The 20617-nt window shown below is 36.6% G+C and overlaps 2 protein-coding genes across 3 annotated transcripts; one reads left to right on the plus strand and one right to left on the minus strand.

Annotated features, from left to right (window-relative positions):
• Nucleotides 1-3426: 3426 nt before the first annotated feature.
• Nucleotides 3427-5433, plus strand: LOC117922901. 2 transcript variants are annotated; one of them, XM_034841109.1, is made up of 2 exons: nucleotides 3427-4109; nucleotides 4756-5433. In XM_034841109.1, exons 1-2 carry the CDS (start codon nucleotides 3518-3520, stop codon nucleotides 5154-5156), a joined length of 993 nt encoding a protein of 330 aa, XP_034697000.1. In that variant the 5' UTR covers nucleotides 3427-3517; the 3' UTR covers nucleotides 5157-5433. The 2 variants fall into 2 exon arrangements, with proteins under 2 accessions (XP_034697000.1, XP_034697001.1); XM_034841110.1 differs by having other exon boundaries at nucleotides 4762-5433.
• Nucleotides 5434-6317: 884 nt separating this feature from the next.
• On the minus strand, nucleotides 6318-19494 carry LOC117923771 (pre-mRNA-splicing factor SYF1). Its single transcript, XM_034842214.1, has 5 exons — nucleotides 17907-19494; nucleotides 13181-13365; nucleotides 12908-13078; nucleotides 8393-8845; nucleotides 6318-6962 (listed from the first exon to the last, which is right to left on the minus strand). Exons 1-5 carry the CDS (start codon nucleotides 19396-19398, stop codon nucleotides 6501-6503), a joined length of 2763 nt encoding a protein of 920 aa, XP_034698105.1. The 5' UTR covers nucleotides 19399-19494; the 3' UTR covers nucleotides 6318-6500.
• Nucleotides 19495-20617: the final 1123 nt, after the last annotated feature.

Below are 20617 nucleotides of genomic sequence, written 5' to 3' on the forward strand. Positions count from 1 at the left end.
TACTAACTGCTGAGCCTCTTTGTGGGCCCTACCCCATTTTCCATTTCTTGGCAATTGCCATATGAACGCTTGATTTCGGTGGCTGGACTTCCATCTTTCTTGAGATTGAAGAGTAGGTTAGATTTGAGGACCTAATGCCCATACCTGCAGCATAAGCTGTTCTAGTCTTTTTTTTTTTTTTTTTTTGATTTACCATTATTTTAAGGCAAACAGGACTCACAAAATGGAGTACAAGGAACATAAAGTGAAGCCCTAGTCTTTGGTTGAGACAAATCTTACTATATCTGCATTTAAAGAAGAAATTTAGAGACTTAGGATTTAAAATTAGAGTGTAGGAAAATTTGGACAAACTCAATTTCAGGGATGACATAACCTTACTAAAAATTTTGGACATGGCATTTGCCTCAACTACATTGGACAATTGGAATCCAAAACAATGACTCATCAACCAACAGTCAAATCATGTATTTTTTGGAATCCAAAACAATGACCTACCAACCAACAATCAAATGCTATGTTTTTGGGTGTGAGAAAAACCCGGATGATGTTTGCTTATTTCGATACCAAAAAAAAAATTGATAAAACAATAGCTTATAAAGCAAATCACAACCCAATATTATCCAACCGTCATTTATTTGCTTGTCCATCACAAACGGGTGACTACCACATCAAGTTGCACCACAATAAATACACCCTCGTTGCCCACAAAACAAGTCGTTCCTCTACCAAGTCGACGCTTTCACACGTGACATTTCACTTTTGCTTAATTCCATCAAAGGTGTCGCCCCTTTCTCATTTCAAAATCCGCCGATCATGACTTAGAAAATTAGGGATAATGTGTCATTATCCACATCTTATAGTGTCAACAAAACCTGAAGATTTTTCTTTATAAAATAATGTAAAGAATTAATATAGAATGCATGGGGGTGCATGGTCAGCTTGTGGGTTGTGGGGGTTAGTTGAGTTCGTGGGAAGATTTGTTAACGGTATGATTTTGACGGTTACCCAAATTTTGGCATGAATTGAAAAAGTGAATGCTATACCACTTACGTGTATTGCCCTAATCGTGGGTCAATCACCTTCTCCTTTGACTCCCACCAGTAACAACTGCCCACACACGCATACCATCCTCGTTAAGAAACCTTATATTCTTAAATTTAAGAAAAATTGTAAAGGGTACTTGAAAAAAATAACATTTTTTAATCAAAGGTGGTGTTTGAAGTTTGAACTGAAAAATTTTTAAATAATTTGGTAGACCATCTATGGCACAAGCTTGAACCTCAATCAACGTACCAAATTCAACCCAATCATATGGACCCATCAAATAATTCACTCATATTCTTGAAACAAAAGAAAAATGTCCCGCACCGTCTCAGGCTCTCAGCCCAAAGAGCAAGATGCTTTTTCCCTTTTCTTCTTAAAGAAAGAAAGAAAGAAAGAAAACCTTTGGGTGGTGCAGATACGAGGGCATCGGGCACGTGGAGTGGCCAAGCCACGCCGCAGCCATGGGACCGCCGCTCCAGGATCCTGGGACAAGCTTCCGCGGGCAACGGTCATATACTATATATATACATAGTACATGACCGTTGAGAATTTGGATCACTTAAAAATTCAAATGTCTCTGACGCATAAAAAAACATAACAAAGTACTGTTGCCTACTAAATTCTGTAATTCCTGAAAACACCGCTTCCGGATTTAGCTTCTCTAGAAAGATTATTGCACTCTGAAGTCTGACCCCCCTCTCAAGAAAGCTTTTGTTTCTTGAAGCTTCTCTTTACATTTACCATTTCTTATGTCATCATTTGTGCACTTTGATTGGGAGTTTCTTAAATAAGTAAAGTTTTTGCCTTGAGGATAATGATCGATTTTTATTTTTTTTTCATTTATGAAAATATACTATGAATTAGAAGCCCAGATAAGTTATAATAATATTCGGAACCAAATTTTATAACATTTTAAAAAAAAAATTGACCATTATATAATCAACTTAATATTATAAACATATTTTTTAACTAAACAATGTGTTATTCTATTTACTTATTATAAACATTTATAGCATGAGATAATTTCCAAATATCTCATCTTAATAATATAATAAAATTAGTATAAGACCTCAAACTCAACCAAAAGCTCATGACATTCGAACATAAGAAGAGTTGATAAACGTAGTCAATCCTTTAATCTGCCAACAATTTCCCCCATGACATACTTAGGGGTTGGAATTCCTGACCTCGACTCTGATACCACTTATAAGACCTCAGACGCTACCAAATTTTCTAAAAGTAATTGATGTCAAGAAAGATGCATACCTTAACCTTATAGTACATTCATCCAAGTGTCCACGATATTTGAACACAAGGAGTTGATGGATACAATCAACCCTTTCATCTACCATCAATTAGAAATATTATTTTTTTATTATAATAATTTATTGCTATTTTTTAGTCATCTTTAATTTTTAAGTTTAAGAATCCATTGTTTTGGACAATTAATTCATCATTTCTTAAAACTACATATTCTGCAAAATAATGATCATTGTTGAATACTAGTTTAAGTGTTTCTCATTGTTTTGTCATATTCATATATAAAAAATAACCGAAATGTTGTTTTTATATAGTTTTGGTATCTTATTCAAAATCCGCATTTAAATTAAAAATAATATGACCACATACATCTTTTTTTTTATGTCTCGACAATCATCTCATCTTTGTATGAATTTCATATATCAGTATTCAAATGTTATTTCTTTTACCTTATATTTATTTATTTATTTATTTATTTGTATCTAACTTTGATTTTATCTTTATCTTTATTTAATAATTTAGATTCAGAATATAAGTTGTTAAATATTCAGTAAAACTAATATGGATTCCTTTTGATGTGAAATGCAAATTTGTCCTCCTAAAGGTGTTCATTGTACATTGAACAAATAAAAATTATTTAGTAGGTGGAATATTAAAAATGATAAAATATAAGATACAAAAAATCAAATTTTAATATTTCGGTGGTTTGGTTGATTGGACTTGGTAACAAAATAAAAATGATAAATTTTTAAAATCGATTATCATTTTTAATCATTGAAGCTTGAATAATATCTAATCAATCTATTTTTAAAGAAAGATATTTGTAAATGAATATTATATATATATATATATATATAAGGGTATTCTGGTAAAATACTGAAATAAGATGGATATGAAAACCACCCGCACCCTTTGGATGGGCCTCATCATCCATAACTTAATTCTTTATTTGTAGTATAAGCCTTTTTTTTAATGTGGGCCAGTGTACATAATAGTCAAGCATCATGGGCTTGGGTGCTCAGGGCCCACAAAGTCTCAGATCCAACGGCCCATACTTCATCGTCAGAAACCGCGTCCTCCGCCCCGACCTCTATATATCTTCATACTCTACACTCTTTCCGAGTCACCCCACTTGAAAGACTGTTTGGACTCTCCTGTTCACCGTAGAAGGTAAAGATTCCGACCAACTCACAACCTCTACTCACCGAAAAGGATGGCGTTCGTGTCTCGAAGCTCTAGCACGTGGCTACTCTCCCTCAAAGTTGCACTGATCTCAATTGGTGTTGTGTCCATGGCTGTGATTCTTAGGCAATCCATACCGGTTATCTCAGAATTTGCTGTTTCCGGAGTTCCTGTGATGTGGAGCTCTTTCCGCTCGTGGCTCAAACCTCCTTATCTCTACGTCATCATCAATGGCATCATCATCACCATCGCTGCTTCTTCAAAGTTTCACCGAATGAACCACCAAGATCGGCCGGAGACGGCGGCGAAGGATCCGGAAGATGAAAGGACTGAGTTCACTTACGAAATGAAGAACCCGCCGGAGTTTGTCGGCTTGGAGACGCCGATAGTGTATGAGCAGCGTGAAGTTACGATTTCGGAGGTGAAGACCGTGGCGGACAGTCCGGTAGTTGAAGATGAAGAGGAGTTGGTGATCTCGAGGTCCACAACTCCGCCGCTGCCGCCATCGCCGCTCTTGAGGAGAGAGTCGTCCGAGATTCCGCTGGAGTGTCTCTTATCTACGGAGAAACCTCTGGTTTCTTCTAGGTTCGGTCACCGGAAGCCGATTAAAGCCAGTCCCGAAGGTACTATTTGTTTATTAATTGAATTTCTGCATTTGGTTGAAATTGAATGAACTCTCCTTTATTTATTATTTTTTCCGATAAAATTCCATTTCAGCTAGCCGGTAGCTCACCACACCAACCAACCCTTGCCTTCCTCTAGAGATTTGAACACCGATAATAAAATTTCAGTTTTAAATTTATTCCGGCTATTTTTGTCAGATTCTATAAATTATTACTGTTATCGGACCTTTACACGTGTTAATTTCCATCCATGGAAATTACTTTGAAACGGTGTCGTTTTTGCTTGCCCTTTCCTTCTCCATTGGTGACAGCCTTGGCAAGGCCGAGGACGATGCTTTGTCTGTTTGGTGGCTTGGAAAGTTCAAACTTATGGCGCCTATTTGACATGCAAAATTTTTTAATGGCACTTGGATTGGATCTTAACATTCCGAATATGGTGCGGAGAAAGATGCGAAAAAGTTGAAAAGTATATTTTTAAATATACATTAATTTTGATTTTTTTTTTTTCTCCTTTTTTCTTGGCAATCAAACAGGATAAGAAAATGACCTTTCCAACGGCACAGTCGTAGTAGCTCGTTCTTTTCCTTTCATTATTAAAGTACAATCTTTTGTAAACGGATCATTTCATTTTTCGTTGTCCTTCAAACTTCAGGAGGAAAAGTTCTAAGAGTATCGAAGCCAAAACGACACGAGACGCTGGAGAACACATGGAAGATGATAACGGACGGCCGTCCCATGCCGTTGACGAGACACCTGAAGAAATCTGATACGTGGGAGAATCATGGGCGTCACATCGTAGTAAGAGAGGACACGTCACCTCAGAGAGTGAACAAATCAGAGACGTTCAAGGACCGTACGAACAACCCACCACCCTCTCTCACTTCGCCTCTGGACTCCGTGAAGCTCAGGAAAGATCCGTCGCTGAGTCAGGATGAGTTGAACCGGCGAGTTGAAGCGTTCATTAAGAAGTTTAACGAGGAGATGAGGTTGCAGAGAGAAGAATCATTGAATCAGTACAAGGAGATGATCAGCCGTGGAGCCCAGTAATTGAAGAGGCATCATGGGGCTAGAGATATAGAAAATAGAAAATATTTTATTTGTTTTTTAAAATATTTACTCTGTTTCAGAAGTCCAAAAAAGGGTTGTGGTCGAGAACTTGTGTTTTTGTTTTTTCATTTTTTTCATTTTAGATGTTTTTTTTTCTTCCTTAGTGGGAGCTAAAACATAGTCACATCATGGTTTGTAAAAAGAAAAAGGGAAATTTAGTGTGCTTGCTTTCATGTTTAAATGAATGACTTGGATAATTTTATTAATTTACACATAATTTTATTCTTCAGGATAGATTTACTTTTAAAAAATTGGAAAAAAATGATGACGATGTCATTTCAAATTTCAAATAGGAGGGACACGTTTTACCATTTTTGGCTAAGCAGGTAGAAATGTTTGTATTAAAAAAATTTCAGCCTGAGTCCAACTGGGTCAAGTTTTCCGGCAGAGACTTGTCAAGTCAAAGAAAAGTATAATTATCCCTGCTTAAGACGTTACTGGTAAGGTAGTTATCATTTACTTATCCGAATGACCACTGCTGAGATGGGTCAGAGCATGTTGATGGTGAGTGGTGGGCGGGCACTTGGCACCAGCCTGTCTTGCCAGAGGGGAATCTTCATGATGAAATATCGTGTGGAGAGTGGCTTTGAGGGGTTTATCTCTAGAGATGATGTGTCTCTTTGTGATTGAATGAAGGAAAGTTTAGGTTAGAGGCCAAGATTTGTCCTTAAAAGGGTTTCATGAACTGCACCGACTTCACTCCTTGTTTGGTAGCATGAAAACCATCTGAGAGGCTGAAACTTGCAACTGAATTGAGCTTGTTTGGGCGGTGACTCTCTCTCTCTCTCAACAGACGCAATTTTTTATTCCACTCTTTCCTTATCCAGAGCTTGATGAATTAAGTGAACTACGGTAAAAATGGTGGTGATTGTGGTTTGACTGGTGGGCTTAATATTCCTAGAGGTTATGCCCATGAGACAAACCCTGGCGTCCCAAAACATCCTGTAATTAGGAGGGGAGAACAAATAAAATAAAAAGGCAAAAGCAAAAACAGAAAACCATCATATGGAATTCTGGGAGATTTTCAGGGAAAATGAAACCATATCTCGATTCCCAGGTTGGGAAGAGTTGGTTCTGAGCTGTGAAGTGAGGGCGTCTCTGTGTGATAATACCGGATGGACACAACATGCCGATGGAAACGTACAAGTTTAGACTACAATGAACTAATCTTGTAGTTCATTTCTGAAAGGCAACTACTCCTTGGACTACTGAAAGTTTGTATGTGAAAAATAATGGGTCAAAATTTCATACATAGATTAATTAGTTCCAGATGCATACACGAAATCAGGCCTGCCTTTGTCTTTTTATTCTCTCCAGTGCACCAAGTTGGCTGTCTCGGTCTTTATCTTTACTGGCAGCTCCATCCTCATCCCCATCCCCATCCCCATCCCCATCAGCTTCTTCCCTCTTCCGGACCAAACCTCCAAACACCGCATTTGGAATATCCTTCTGGGCAATCTCCACCTTTTCATCTTCCGAGTCACTCTCTTCTGGCAGCTCAATGTCTTCATGATTTGCAGTTACTTTTATTCCTTCATCTGGCTGTGATTCCACTCCAGCACTAACAAAACCAACTTTCCGACTGCTCTCTTTAGCAGCAGTGTTATTGGCTGTTGGCACTAACTGCCTTTCTAGGGCGGCCATTTCATCTTCAGGGACCCCAGCTTGCTTCAATGTGTCCATTGCTTCATCCAAGTTCAGCTTTGGATCCTTCTGCATCAGATATTCTGGAAGTAGAAAGTGTGTCTGCAAGAAGAACAAAAATTAGAACTGAACCTAAACCCTGTCAAAAATTAGTTTTTGTGCCAAAATCAAAAGCCAACACCTTAGCCCTTCTAAGACTGTCTAAGAAATCAAACAAGGAGATAAAGCAACAATCCAAACAAAATTTGAACACAAATACAAAGTATTTAAAGCAAATCTTTCACCAACACTTCCAATCCCTCTAGTCCCTCAAAGCAGATAAATACAATCATTGCTACACTCAAAATGTTATTTTTATCTATTCTTTTAGAGAATAGATAGAATATCTAAACAACTATGCTTACATTCAAAAAAAAATTACCGTCGTAGTCATAAGTCCTACAATATGCCCTTCAGTGTATATGGCCTTTCACATTTTGGGGATCAGTAAATAATCACATGTTCGGACAATGTATGCTTGATGTCATACATAATCATATTATATATGTTCAGCGGTTGTTGATCTGATAAGCATATTCACCAAATGCAATGAAAGGATAATGATGAAAAATAGTTTAGTTACATCCATTAAAAAATTTAAATGAAAATGAACCATATATATTCAAATACTGTAATTTTTTTTTATAGGTAAAATTCAAATCTTATCATATGTATTCAAATACTGTAATGATACTTAATAGACTTTATGCATTTCAAAATTAACAGGATAATACATCATAGATCATATCCATTTCAAGACTAACAAAACAATACATCATAGACCATATGCATTTCAAGACCAACAAGATAATACTTAATAGAATAGATGAATTATAGGTGGAGTTAAAAGGGTAGCAATGGAAATCATCAAATCAGGTGGTTCTTTCTCTAAACCAACCAAACACTTCAATGAGAATAGATATCTTTTCCTAACTTTAAAACCAGGGTAATTCCAACACTAGAATGAGAAATCACCATATCTCAAGACACCTATTCCTAGAACAGATTATCTAGATGAGAGTCTTATTCTGGCCATTCATGAGCCAAACAAGGTCAATGTATTTTTTTATAACCGACGAACCTTCCATGGGCAAGCCTGTCAGACTCTCCATGAGGACCCAAACCTTGGGATGCTGACCAGCACCAGGTGATCCAGGGAATTCAACTAGCAGCAAGAATCAAACCCAGAACCATGTCTTTACCACACATCTTGGTATTTGCTCTAACCAACTGGACACCCTAACGGGCAAACAAGGTCCATGTGTTTTTAGTTTGCACAAAAAATAAAAAATAAATAAAAAAAATGGAGGCAGCTAGGGAAAGAAGAAAGAAAACATATAGTGACTTTATTTCAGGCTCCTTTAAGGGACTCTTCTGTGCCTCTTTGTAGTCATGACTTTTCCTTCTTGTACACTTCAATTCATGATCAATGAATTATTCTTTTCAGATCCACACACAAAAACCAAAAAACCAAAAAATCAAGGAAGAATTACCTGGCTGTAGCTAGCTGAGACACTTCGTTTGATTCGAAGCATTTCTCTAAAGGTGTCTTCATTACCATGCTGGACCTCAAACTCATGCCACTTATTCCAAAAATCTGCATCTGATCGTGGATCTGCCAGTTGAGATGCATATACAAATATACCACGGGCACGGTCAATTTCACCCAAACTCTTCTCCAGCTCTGCATACTTCATGCACATTGTCTTCACATCTTTGTCTGGAACACCGGATGTGATCGCCTGCTCATATATTTCTCTTGTCTTTGGAATGCCAAATATTTCAGAAGCACGTGCAATGTAAATTTCATACATGCTCAATTTTTCATTGTTAGGAACTGCCTTAGCAGCTTGATCATAAACCTTCATAGCTCGCTTAGCTAAACCAAAGTCCTCTTCCAGCTTAGCATATTGCATATACAAAGGCTTCACAGATTCAGCTGGAGCCTGATAGACAATCAAGAGATAAACATGATGAAGTCAGCATTATCACAAATTAATAATGAAAGAAAAAGTACATTTCAGCTTGATAAATAAAAATAACAAAAACAAACCTATAAAAAAAATTACATACAGATAAATTATGTTTCATAAAAACATCAACAAACCAAAGGATCTGGTTAATATGAGTATTCATTAATGCATATGCTTCCAGATTCTTTTTGAATGCAGAGGATGATTACAAATAGAGATGGATGCTAATGTCTTTCAGAGATAGTTCAGCTCATTCCTAGGGCTGAAAGATGAAAAATGCTGTTTCTACAGAAAACACTCCTGAAACCTAAGTTTATAAACCTTCTTGCCCCTCCAACTGAACTACTATTCATTACATTAGATTGTTTTTTTGATGGGTAAATAGCAATATATTAAAACAAGGTACTCCAGAAAAGCGCCCCAAAGTATACAAGAAGTATACAAAGGATGCCTAAGAGCGCTTAAAAAAAAACAGGGGCCAACAAAAACAACACCCCCTCAAACAGAGTCCAACCAATCTACAAAATCAACAACAAAAGGGTCGGAACCTAAAAACCCCTTATAACCCACTTCCAAAGGTTACAAATGAAACAAAATTTACACCCTTGTACCGAATGACCCTCATCTTCAAACACCCTACTATTTCTTTCTTTCTTTCTTTTTTTCTTTTTTTTGATAGGTAAAAGCAATTGTATTAAAAAAAAAAAAGTATACACGATGTATACAAGCAAATAAAAGCAAAACGGCGCAGATACACAAAAACAACTGCACCCTACAGAGTTCCTAACCGATCGACAAAATCAAGCATGGACAAAGAGTCATCCCCAATATACAATCTAACTCAATCCCAAAATAGATACAAAAAAAAACTTTTAAAAGAATGATCTAAACTTTCACAATTTCAAAGGCTCTCCTATTCCTCTCCTTCCAAATGGTCCAAAAAAGGCATAAAGGAACAACATTCCAAGTCTTTTTCTTTTTTCTACCAACAAAAAAGCCTCCCCAACCCAAGAGCAACCCTCTCACTGAAGTGTGCATCACCCACTGAACACTAAATAAAGCAAAACTCAGCTGCCACAAAATACGAGCTTTCGGACGATGAAGAAGAATATGATCACTCGTTTCTTCTTTTTTGCACATATAACATCTATTAGACATCTTCCAACCCCTCTTTTTGAGTTCATCTAGAGTCAAAATCTTCCCTCAAGCTATCTCATAAGCAAAGAAGCTAACTCTAATAGGAGCCCAAGAGTTCCAAACTATACCATGAAGGAAAGGATCTGCTCTCCTACTAGCCAAGGAGTAGAAGGACTTAACTAAAAAAACACCACTCTTTGTGTTCGCCCACTCCACTAAGTCCTCAGAATCCATAGAAGGGAATGAACATGCAGCCTCCCAAAGAAGTTGTCTACCTTTTTCAATTCCAAATCATTCAATTGTCTAATAAACCTAGGATTCCAACTACCATTGTCCCAAACATCAACCATCCGAGCATCTTTAGAGAAAGTTATAGAAAAAAGATTCGGGAAAACATCCCTCAATGGCAAATCCTCGCACCATCCATCCTTCCAAAACTTCACCTTGTTCCCCGAACCAACCCTGAAGCAAGTTCTAAACACCCTACTATTTCTTTCCTTCCAAACTATCCAAAAAAGGCACAAGGGAGTAGCTCGCCACACTTTTTTCCCTTTCTTACCCACAAAAAAACCATGTCAACCTAACAACGTCTCTCTAACTAATACCGGAAGTAACCACGACACCCCAAACAAAGAAAACAACAAGTGTCAGAGACTCCTTGCCATTTTGTAGTGCAAAATGATGTGATCAAGAGACTCTTCCTCTTGAAGATACAAGTAACATCTATTTGCTAACGACTACCCTCTCCTCTGAATCCGATTCAAGGTTAAGACCTTATTCCAAGCAGCTACCTAAGCAAAGAAACCCACCCTTGGTGGCACCCATGAGTTCCAAATTACACTTGCAAGAAAATCCTCGTCTCTCCAGTTCCAAAGCCTTATAGAGAGATTTGATTGTAAATTTACCATCCTTTAACTTTGTCCATACCACCTAATCTTCCATATCTCTACACACCCTTCTTCCTGGCAATCTTTGGAAAAAACACTCCACATCAATCACCTCCCAATTGTTGTGTCGCATAGAGAAATGGGGATCCCAAACTCCCCCTCCAGAATGGTTCCAAATATCTTCCACCCAAGCCTCTTTGGATGAGGATATAGCAAATAAGGAGGGAAAAGAGGTGCATAGGATCGTCACCATACCATCTGTCCTTCCAAAATCTAACCCTCCTCCCATTCCCCATAAAAAATATCACATTACCACCCATAACATCCCATTCTCTCTTGATGGCTTTCCACAAATCTACCCCAAGCCTTTCTCCCACTTCACATCAACGCCACCCACCCTCTTCTTCCCCATACTTCCAATAAATAACTTACCTCCAAAAGGCCTCCCTTTCCACTGCAAAACGCCAACTCCATTAGCACAAGAGGGCCTTATTAAGCAACGCCAAATTCCTCAATCCCAAACCACCCTTACGTTTATCTAAACAGGCAATAGACTAACATACTAAATGAGGCTTCCTCTCAAGGGCCCCTCCTCCCCAAAGAAAATCCCTTTGGATCTGCTCCAACCTCAATATAACTCTCCTTGGAATACAAAACAGAGACATAAAATAAATAGGTATACTGAAAAGAGTGCTCCGAATTAAGATAAGCCTACCCCATTTGGAAATATATTGTCTTTTCCAAATCAATAGTCTTTTCCAAAGCCTCTCCTCCATGCTATCCCAAAATACTACATCCTTGAAACAAGCACCCAAGGGAAGACCCAAGTAAGAAGACGGGAGCGCACAAACATTATGCTGTAACCAACCCTTAGAAACATTATGCTGCATTCACACTCAAATTCATGGTAATAATGCAAAAGAAACTACCCTAAAAACTTGACCTAGAACATGTGCTTATGCATCTTTTGTTCAATGAAGCAAATATTATTGATTGGTTTAGTGTGTGTTAGTGGGAGGGTGTCTTGAGTGCATGTTTGAGGTAGTTCTGTTTGTTGTTTTGGCACCCTTTGTATACCTCCCGTGTAATTGGGGTGTGGCCCTGCTCTTTGATTGGTGTCTTTTATATATATATGCTTGTTTGACTATCAAAAAATAAAATGAAACAAATAATTGTTTTAAACAAATTATTTCCTTGATTGTTACAGCACCATTAAATAAACAGTGAAACAGGCAACTAAGCTAAAATTTGAAGCACCAAGAACCAAAATGAAGCAAGCAACTTAATTAAAAGATCTACTAATCACATACAAATTTTCAGAAAGGAATAAATAAAATTTTGGGTTCAATTTTACACAGAAGGTCTAAACTTAGTTACTAAGGATTATGCCATATTGACTCCTTGTGTAAACCTTTTTTTTTTTATAGGTAATTTTTTTGTCCCCAAGGGGACTTGAACTTGGAACCTCCCACAAACCCTCCCCATCCCTTTACCACTTGAGTCAGGCCTCAAGGGCACTCCTTATGTAAACCTTCTGCCCAACCATTTATTGAACCTTATTTTCTTGTTCTAAATGTGTACCAGACATATACATATGTCGGTCTAAAAGGAACAGAGTCTCAGAATTCTCATAACCAATCATGCTATTCAAATTAAGCAGAAAATTTTTGACATCTGCTGTCAATGAGCCTTGCCTCATTTAGTATCCATCTGTGAGTTCGTGCTTTGGGGTTTCAGGGAAGTTTACTCAAATCCTTATGGAGAGTGGTATGGTATTGTTTAGCACTAAACTAATGACCAAAGGGATAGGTTGGAGTAGGTGGGTGGTTGACTTGACATTTCAATCCACACAACAGAGAACTAAAGCTTCTCCAAAGATGACATGATCACCTCCAGAAGCAAGCTCAAACACAGTTCAGCAATGCAAAACACACATCAATTAGATGGTAACCAAAACAACCAAGCAACTAAAATCATTAAACTACGATTAAAGGGATCAAAATAACCATACCATTTCAACAGCGTGCTCAAACAACTCTCTTGCACGTTCCAATTTGGATTTCCCATACCTTTTCACAAATTTGGACAGATATGTGACCCATATATCCTTTACATGAGGGTATTTAAATATCTTTACACCTCTTTCATACACCTTGAAAGCATCCTCAAAGTATTTATGTTCCTGCACAGATCAAATATGAAATATTTAATATCCATCCAATGAAACAAATTAAATGAATAATAAATGAACAAAATAGAAGAATAGTAGGAGGAATGTCTATACTTCCAAAAGCAATGAATAGTTGATTATAATTTGTGGAGTGGCTATTCTTAAATCCAATATCCGCTCATAAACAGCACGTGTGGACTCCAAAGTTCCCAGGCTTTCTTCCAAATCAACATAAAATGTCCAAATTCGCAAGGACTTGTGCAGTTTCATCTGCACAGGCTCATTCCCATCAGCAGCCACTGCATGCCATGCAAACCATAAATGAAGGTGTTAGTTATCAGTTCTAAAACTACCCTTTCACTTGAACCCAGCTTTTGCTCTTAATTTGAACAGTTCTAGATCAAAACTTCCAATTTCTATGATAGTAGAACAAATTATAACATGGTATCACTTCTTAATTGAAACTGACAAGGCAAGATTTCAAGCACATGGAATGCATATAAGACACTGGAGCTCTCTCTCTCTCTTTCTCTCTCTCTCTCATACACACACACAAGCACTAAAATTTCTATGTTGATGGTGGTATTCAACAATCTCTCTCTGATATTTAACCAAATATAGAAATGTCGAGAGAACTTGCAGCATTTTTAAGATATTGTTACTAACTGTTGAAAAAAAAATAACAACAATGTCCAACCCCTGAAACATTAATGGAGGGACAACCAAAAGGAGAATCCATTAAAGCCGTTCTCTGATCACTAAAAAAGGTCTGCTTTTTCAAAGGCTACTTCCATATATATATCAGAAACAACAAACTTCATTCATCTATCAATTGATAAATACAAGGAGGATGAGCAATCCTTCAAAGATGTACAAAAGTTGGTTAGCAAGTAACCAAGCAGCCAGATCCACAAAAACTAGCCCAATGAGAAGGGCCACTTCCATTTTTTCTTTTTCTTTTTCAATAAATAAGAGAAAGTATCATATAAACGCAAAAAGCGAAGGCACACGGGTCGTATACAATGAGCACTAAAAATAAAAGAAACAGAAAAGAAGGAACTCAAAAAAAACTCCCTCCCTCAACAAAGACCCAACCAATCTATGAGCCTCCACCTATGTACAATTTAATATGTTAAGCAACCTTTGCAAGGCAGCAAAAATCCAATTTTATTTTGATAGCTAAAGGCAAAAGAGTAGCCTTTGCTAAGGCACTATCTCTCTCTCTCTCTCACTCACTCACACACACACACACACACACACACACACACATATATAAATTTCTATGTTGATGCTGGTATTCACCAATCAATCTAAGTCTGATATTTAACCAAAAATCAAAACATGGAGAGAATTTGTGTTTTCATGTTATTGTTACTAACTGTTGAAAAAATAATACAAATTTCCAATTCCTGATTTATTAATGGAGCGGTAACCAAAAAGAGAATACATTAAAAGAGTTCTTACATCATTTACTAAGGTCCGTTCTTTGAAAGGCTACTTCCATATGTCAAGCAGCCATTGAAAGGGATCAAAAATCTAAATCTATTTTGTTGAAAATTGTGTTATTTTAGAAGATTTTATTAGTTAATTTCACTATCTCTGTTTTCATGGTATTAAAGCCTACCTCTAATTCTATTCCTTTCATGTATTTTCCTTCTCATAAAAAACCCTATTCCAACTCTATTCAAAATTATGTCAGTGTAAGTGACAAAGCTACATCCAAGTCAAACATTGAGCAGACACAATGTGCATTTTAAGCTACTGCCACAGATAATCCTTACCTTCGGATTACATCTCACAGACTAAATGAACAAAACTATTTGCAGTGATCTCAATCTGTAAAGATGGTTATCCAAGACAAGGGAAATTTTGGTTCTCACTTAAGCAACACAACCACCGAAAATAAAAAAGATGAGGTAGCTTTTCAAACGTGGAAGGCAAAAAACTTGATGGTGATGACCTGGCTCGTTAATTCAATGGAGCCAAAAATTGGACAGACATCTGTTTTTATCAACACAAAAGAGATTTGGGATGCAGTCAATGAGACATCCTTAGGCTTGGGCAATTCGGCTTAAGTATATGAGATCAAGACCCAAATTCATGAAACAAAACAAGGAGCTCAAGGTGTCATGAAATACTATGGTATTCTTAAGGGTCTTTGGCAAGAGTGGGATTAGTATTGTGAAGCTGAATGGGAGAATGGCAAAGATGCTGCCCAGTTCAAGAGGTTGCTGGAAAAAGAACGAGTTTTTGAATTTTTAGCAAGAGTGTAGTGGCTAGATTGGAAAAGATAGAAAGGGATTTCCTTTGGGGAGGGGGAGCTTTGGTTAACAAGCCACATCTATTGAGTTGGTCAGTTGTGTGCATGGAAAAAACGAAAAGGGATTTGGGTTTTAGAAACCTTCCGTCTTTTAATAAGGCCCTTTTAGGAAAGTGGTCTTGGAGATATGCAACTAAAAGAGATCCTCTTTGGAAACGGGTAATTGTTGGCAAGTATGGGCAAGAGGATGGGGGTTGGTGCATGAAAAGGGTGAGAGAGAGGTATGAAGTAGGGGTATAGAAGGCAATCAGAAATTGTTGGGAAGCTTTTAAAGTCAACACTTGCTTCAGGGTTGGTTCTAGGAACAAGGTGAAGTTCTAGAAGGATAAATGGTGTGGGGATGTGCCTTTGAGGGATGGTTTCCAAGATCTTTTTTCTATAGCCTCCTCTAAGGATGCTTGGGTGGTTGATGTTTGGGGATGGTGGTAGTTGAAATCCTAGGTTCTTTAGACAGTTGAATGATTAGGAGTTAGAGGAAGTAGATAACTTCTTTGGGAGGTTGCATGGTCATTCCCCCTCTTTGGATTTTGAGGGTATTTTGGTGTGGGTGGATACAAAGAATGACATCTTTTTAGTTTAAGTCCTTCTACTCTTCCTTGGTTAGCAAGGGAGCGGATCCTTTCCCTCATGGTATAGATTGGAATCTCTAGGCTCCAGTTAGAGTAAGCTTCTTTGCTTTAGAGGCAACTTAAACCAAGATTTTGACTTAGGATCGGCTCAGAAAGAGAGGTTGGAAGATGCCTAATAGATGCTATATGTGCAAAGAAGAAGAAAAAGCATGTGATCATATTCTTCTACATTATTTGAAAGCTCGCATTTTGTGGCAGCTAAGTTTCGCTTTATTTGATGCATAATGGATGATGAACTTTTTGGTGAGAGGTTTGCTTTTGAGTTGGGGAGGCTCCTTTGTTGGTAGAAAAAGGAAGAAGGCTTGGAAAGTTGCTCCTTTATGTCTTTTTTGGACCATTTGGAGGGAGAGAAATAGGAGAGCCTTTGAGAATTGTGAAAGTTTAGACTGAACTTTCAAAAGCTTCTTTTTATATCCATTTTGGGATTGGGCTAGATTGTACATTGGGGATGACTCTATGTCCATGCTAGATTTTGTGGATTGGTTAAGTTCTTCTTAGGGTGTGGTTGCTAGTTTTTGTGCATTCGTACCTTTTTGGTTGCTTTGTATACTTCGCGTATACCATTTTCTTTTAATACAATTGCCTTTACTTATCAAAAAAAAAAAAAAGGGGAAAAACTTAGACTATCTAAGAAGAGCAAGAAAGTAGATAGGGAATCAATGACTAGTAAGTAAATTTATCTACCTATCACACGCGAGACTTGTACAGTATTTACAGTAAGTGCGGTGAGTCAATTTGTGTACTAATCCCATAAAGAACACATGGAAGCTGTACACAGAATACTTAGATATTTAGAAAGAACACTTGGTAAAGGTTTACTCTTCAAAAAAGGTGAACATCTAAGAGTTGAAGCATATATTGACACTGAGTGGACCAGAGCTGTTAAAGATAGAATGTCAACCTTAAGTTTCTATACCATGGTAGGTGAAAGTCTAGTTATATGGAGAAGTAAGAAGCAATCGGTTGTGGCATGAGGTAGCACAAAAGTAAAATATAGAGTTGTTACTCAAGGAATGTATGGACTTCTATGGTTAAAGAGGTTATTATAAGAATTAATAACCAATACGAAAGCCCCAATGAAGCTTTACTCTTAACAATAAATTTGCCATTAATATAGCCAACAATTTGATGCAACATGATTGAACCAAACATGTAAAGGTTCACCGACACTTCATCAAAGAAAAATTAGAAAGTGGTCTTATTTGTATGCCATGTATTCCAATGAATAAACAACTGTCTGATATATTTGCTAAGGGGCTACTAAAACCTACATTTGACTACTTGACTAGAAAATTGGGCATGATAGACATCTATCAGCCACTTGAAGGGGGAGTATTAAAAATTGCGTTACTTTAGGATATTTGATTTAATTAATTTTGTTATTTTAGGGAGCTAAATTTGGGACTATGATATGTGATTCAATTTTTATTTTTTTTATAGACAATATGTAATTCAAATTTAATTTCCTATTCTAGAGTAGATTGAGAAGCATAGAGTCTCCGATTTTAATAGGTCTTGAACAACCTATATATATGTCATTTCGTACTCTTCAAATCATTAAAAAAAAAAAACAAAAAGATGATTCAGTCCATATCTATTTTCATATTTTGATAGCAAAAGAGTGTGAATCCAATTGTACAAAATCAACTAATCAACAGAATGTCATAAAATTTGACTTTAAAAGCCCACCATGATGTTACACAGGATTTGGATTTCATTCTGGACATAAGAGATTTCAAGTCAATGTGAATGTTAGAATATTTAATCATTGCAACCATGTAGGTATCAATTGTGGTAGTGGAGATTATAAACAGATCTGCCAAGCAAGCAAATAACAAGAACAAGGAAAAAAAATAAAAAATAAAGAATAAATAAATGGAGGACAGGTTACCTTTTCGCTTGACCTCAACAGATGGTTCTGCAGTAGCACGCCTCATCAGCTCTAGTGCTCCTTTAAAATTCTTGTGCCTCAATTCCATTTCTGCCCACTCACACCACACACTAGCCAGATTATCCAAAGTTTTGTAATTCACTTGCACAGCCTTATCAAAAATAACTCTGGCATTGGCAACATCTTTGTGGTTCTCATATAACTTAGCAAAAGCAACCCATAAAGTATGAGGCTTTCCCACTGCTTTCATGGGATCAACCGTTCTCACAGCCTCAGTGTAAGTCAATATCTGCTTTGTAGGATTTCCCTCAAATAGCTTAATCCTCCGGTGCCATTGCTCCACATTATGGGGATTTTGCCGGAGAAGGACACTATTTGCCAACTCTGGCCTTCTATCCATGAGATGCTCCAACCGAGCCAATCTTAAATCAACATCATTAAAATCGTGTAACCAAAACCCATGAAGGATCTTTTTCTCAAAATTTGCCACTGAAAGATTAATATCCAAACGAATATCTTCCTCCTCATCAGTGTCATTATCTTGAACGTCATCTTCCTCCTCATCACTATCCATATTCTCCATTTTATATGCAAGCATACTTTCCTCAAACTGTGAATAAGCATCAAAAATCACACTGAAATCCCTCACTGTAACCACTGTGGTCATACCCTCTTCAAAAATATCTCTCGCCTTCTCAGTTAAATTCCTCCTGATGTAATAATCCGCAAGTGACGTCCACAGCCGCCCAACCTCGTCAGTAAACTTCCTAATTCCACCCCGAATTATTGCATCTACATTCAACCCCGAAACATCTGTGGCATGCTTGGTCAACAAATCACACAACTCCAACCACAACCTATGCCTTGTCTTTCCCTTAATCGAATAAAACTGATCATCATTCAAAACCCCAGCCAACCTCTCTGCTGCCTCCTGCCAAAGACCTGAATTCATAAGAAATTCAATAAAATCCTCAATGTGGGTGGGGTCATACTTCAAATACCGCCGATAAACCCTAAGCGAGGTCTCGATGGGGACACCCTTTTTGCTCACGAATACGAGATAGGGCTCCCAAATTCGATCGTGCTGGGTCACCGGTAGTGCGCAGAGAGCACGGTCGAACGTTCTTCGAGTCCGAGTGAGAAGCTCCTGATCGGTTAGGGTTTGGAGGTACATGATCCAAATTCGGGGCATCTTGTGCATAGTGACCAGCGCACGCTCGAAGGTATTGTTGAGGGTTTCGTATTGTGAGTGTTTGATAGGGAGATTGCGAACAATTTCTAGGCGTTCGCGGAGGTAAGCGTACCAGAGCTTGTAGCTTCCGGGGAGGGCTTTGAGGGCTCGCTCGTAGATCAAGAATCGTTTCTTGAAGGGTGAGTCGCTTCGAGCGATGAGGTATCTCCACCACAGCTTTAAGCTGAACTGGTTCCGAAGCAGTTCCTCCTCGTAGAGGAGGTCCTCCTGGCTAGGGTACAGTTCCTCTGCAATCGCCATTTTTCTCCTCCTGAAACCCCTCCAGACAGTGAACTAAGGCCGCGTTTGCCTCTCAAGGTGATGGTAAAACCCCAAAGGGTGAACTAGGGGCCCGTTTGGTAACCGGAGTGGAGTCATAGACTTCGATTTTTATTTTTCACCCACAACTTTACAATAATGTTCTTATATCAAACATTAAATATTAAATTATTGTATGAAGCTCTTGAAACTTGAAATGCTCGTATGACTGTCCCACCATCTATACATTAGCTGACTATTCTATCAGCTCTCACTTACCAAAGAGAAACATATACTTTATTTAATATCTTCAACATAGAACTATTATTTTCCAATTTTTTCTTTTGCTAGACAAATTAATTTAAAATTAAACAAGACTTAATGAATTGAATTTGTTAATAAATCCATTAAATTTTAAAATTAATTAAAAACTTAAATAATAAACTCATTAATACCATAAATTTATGAATATAATAAAATGTTATTTTTCTAACATATAATAAAATAGTATATTTTATACTAAAAATATAATTTATGATTCTATTATAATATTACTATTTATGTTTTACTAAAAACTACATATTTGATAATTTATTTGTAATCACAAAGTTATTTTCATTTTCAATAAGGCTTCAATTAAATTTAATTAATTAATATTATATAAATTGAATTTAAAATGTTTTTATAAAATCAAAACAATTTAAAATATATATATATATATATATATATATATATATATATATATAATTTATCCAAACAAGTCTTCTTGTTTTTTATTTTTAAAATCTTTTTATAAAAATAACTTACTAAATATCATTAATTTTATCAAACATTTAAAAAATTATTTTGATTCTTTAACTTAAAAAAAAGTTTCTAAAAAGACATAAGAAATCATAATAAAAAAAATTAAAGTACTTATTTGACTTGCACTAAAAATAAATATTAAAATCATTTTTATCTTATAAATTTTTTTTTTCACTACAATAAAAAGATTGTTTCATAATTAAAAAAAAATTGTTTATCTTTAATTCATATATAATTATAAATTCAATTTTTGTTTTTTAATAAGACTTAACTTAAATTTGATTTCATATTATTATAAATTAATTTTACAAAATTTATATAAAATAAAAACAATACATTACCTTTAAAAACGATACAAATTATTTCATTCAAACAAGTTTCTTATCTTTTTATTTAAAAAAAAAAATGTTTTTTAAAA

Source organism: Vitis riparia, chromosome 10 (genome assembly GCF_004353265.1).
Source record: "Vitis riparia cultivar Riparia Gloire de Montpellier isolate 1030 chromosome 10, EGFV_Vit.rip_1.0, whole genome shotgun sequence".
In the NCBI taxonomy this organism is placed as follows: domain Eukaryota; kingdom Viridiplantae; phylum Streptophyta; class Magnoliopsida; order Vitales; family Vitaceae; genus Vitis; species Vitis riparia.

Excerpts from the sequence above, each read along its gene's own strand:
- LOC117922901 (XM_034841109.1), top strand. The coding sequence starts at position 3,518 with ATGGCGTTCGTGTCTCGAAGCTCTAGCACGTGGCTACTCTCCCTCAAA. Across the intron at positions 4,110-4,755 it reads GATTAAAGCCAGTCCCGAAG|CTTCAGGAGGAAAAGTTCTA; the intron begins GTACTATTTGTT and ends TTGTCCTTCAAA.
- LOC117923771 (XM_034842214.1), bottom strand. The coding sequence starts at position 19,398 with ATGGCGATTGCAGAGGAACTGTACCCTAGCCAGGAGGACCTCCTCTAC. Across the intron at positions 13,079-13,180 it reads ACTATTCATTGCTTTTGGAA|GAACATAAATACTTTGAGGA; the intron begins GTATAGACATTC and ends TGATCTGTGCAG. Across the intron at positions 8,846-12,907 it reads TTGAGCACGCTGTTGAAATG|GCTCCAGCTGAATCTGTGAA; the intron begins GTATGGTTATTT and ends ATTGTCTATCAG.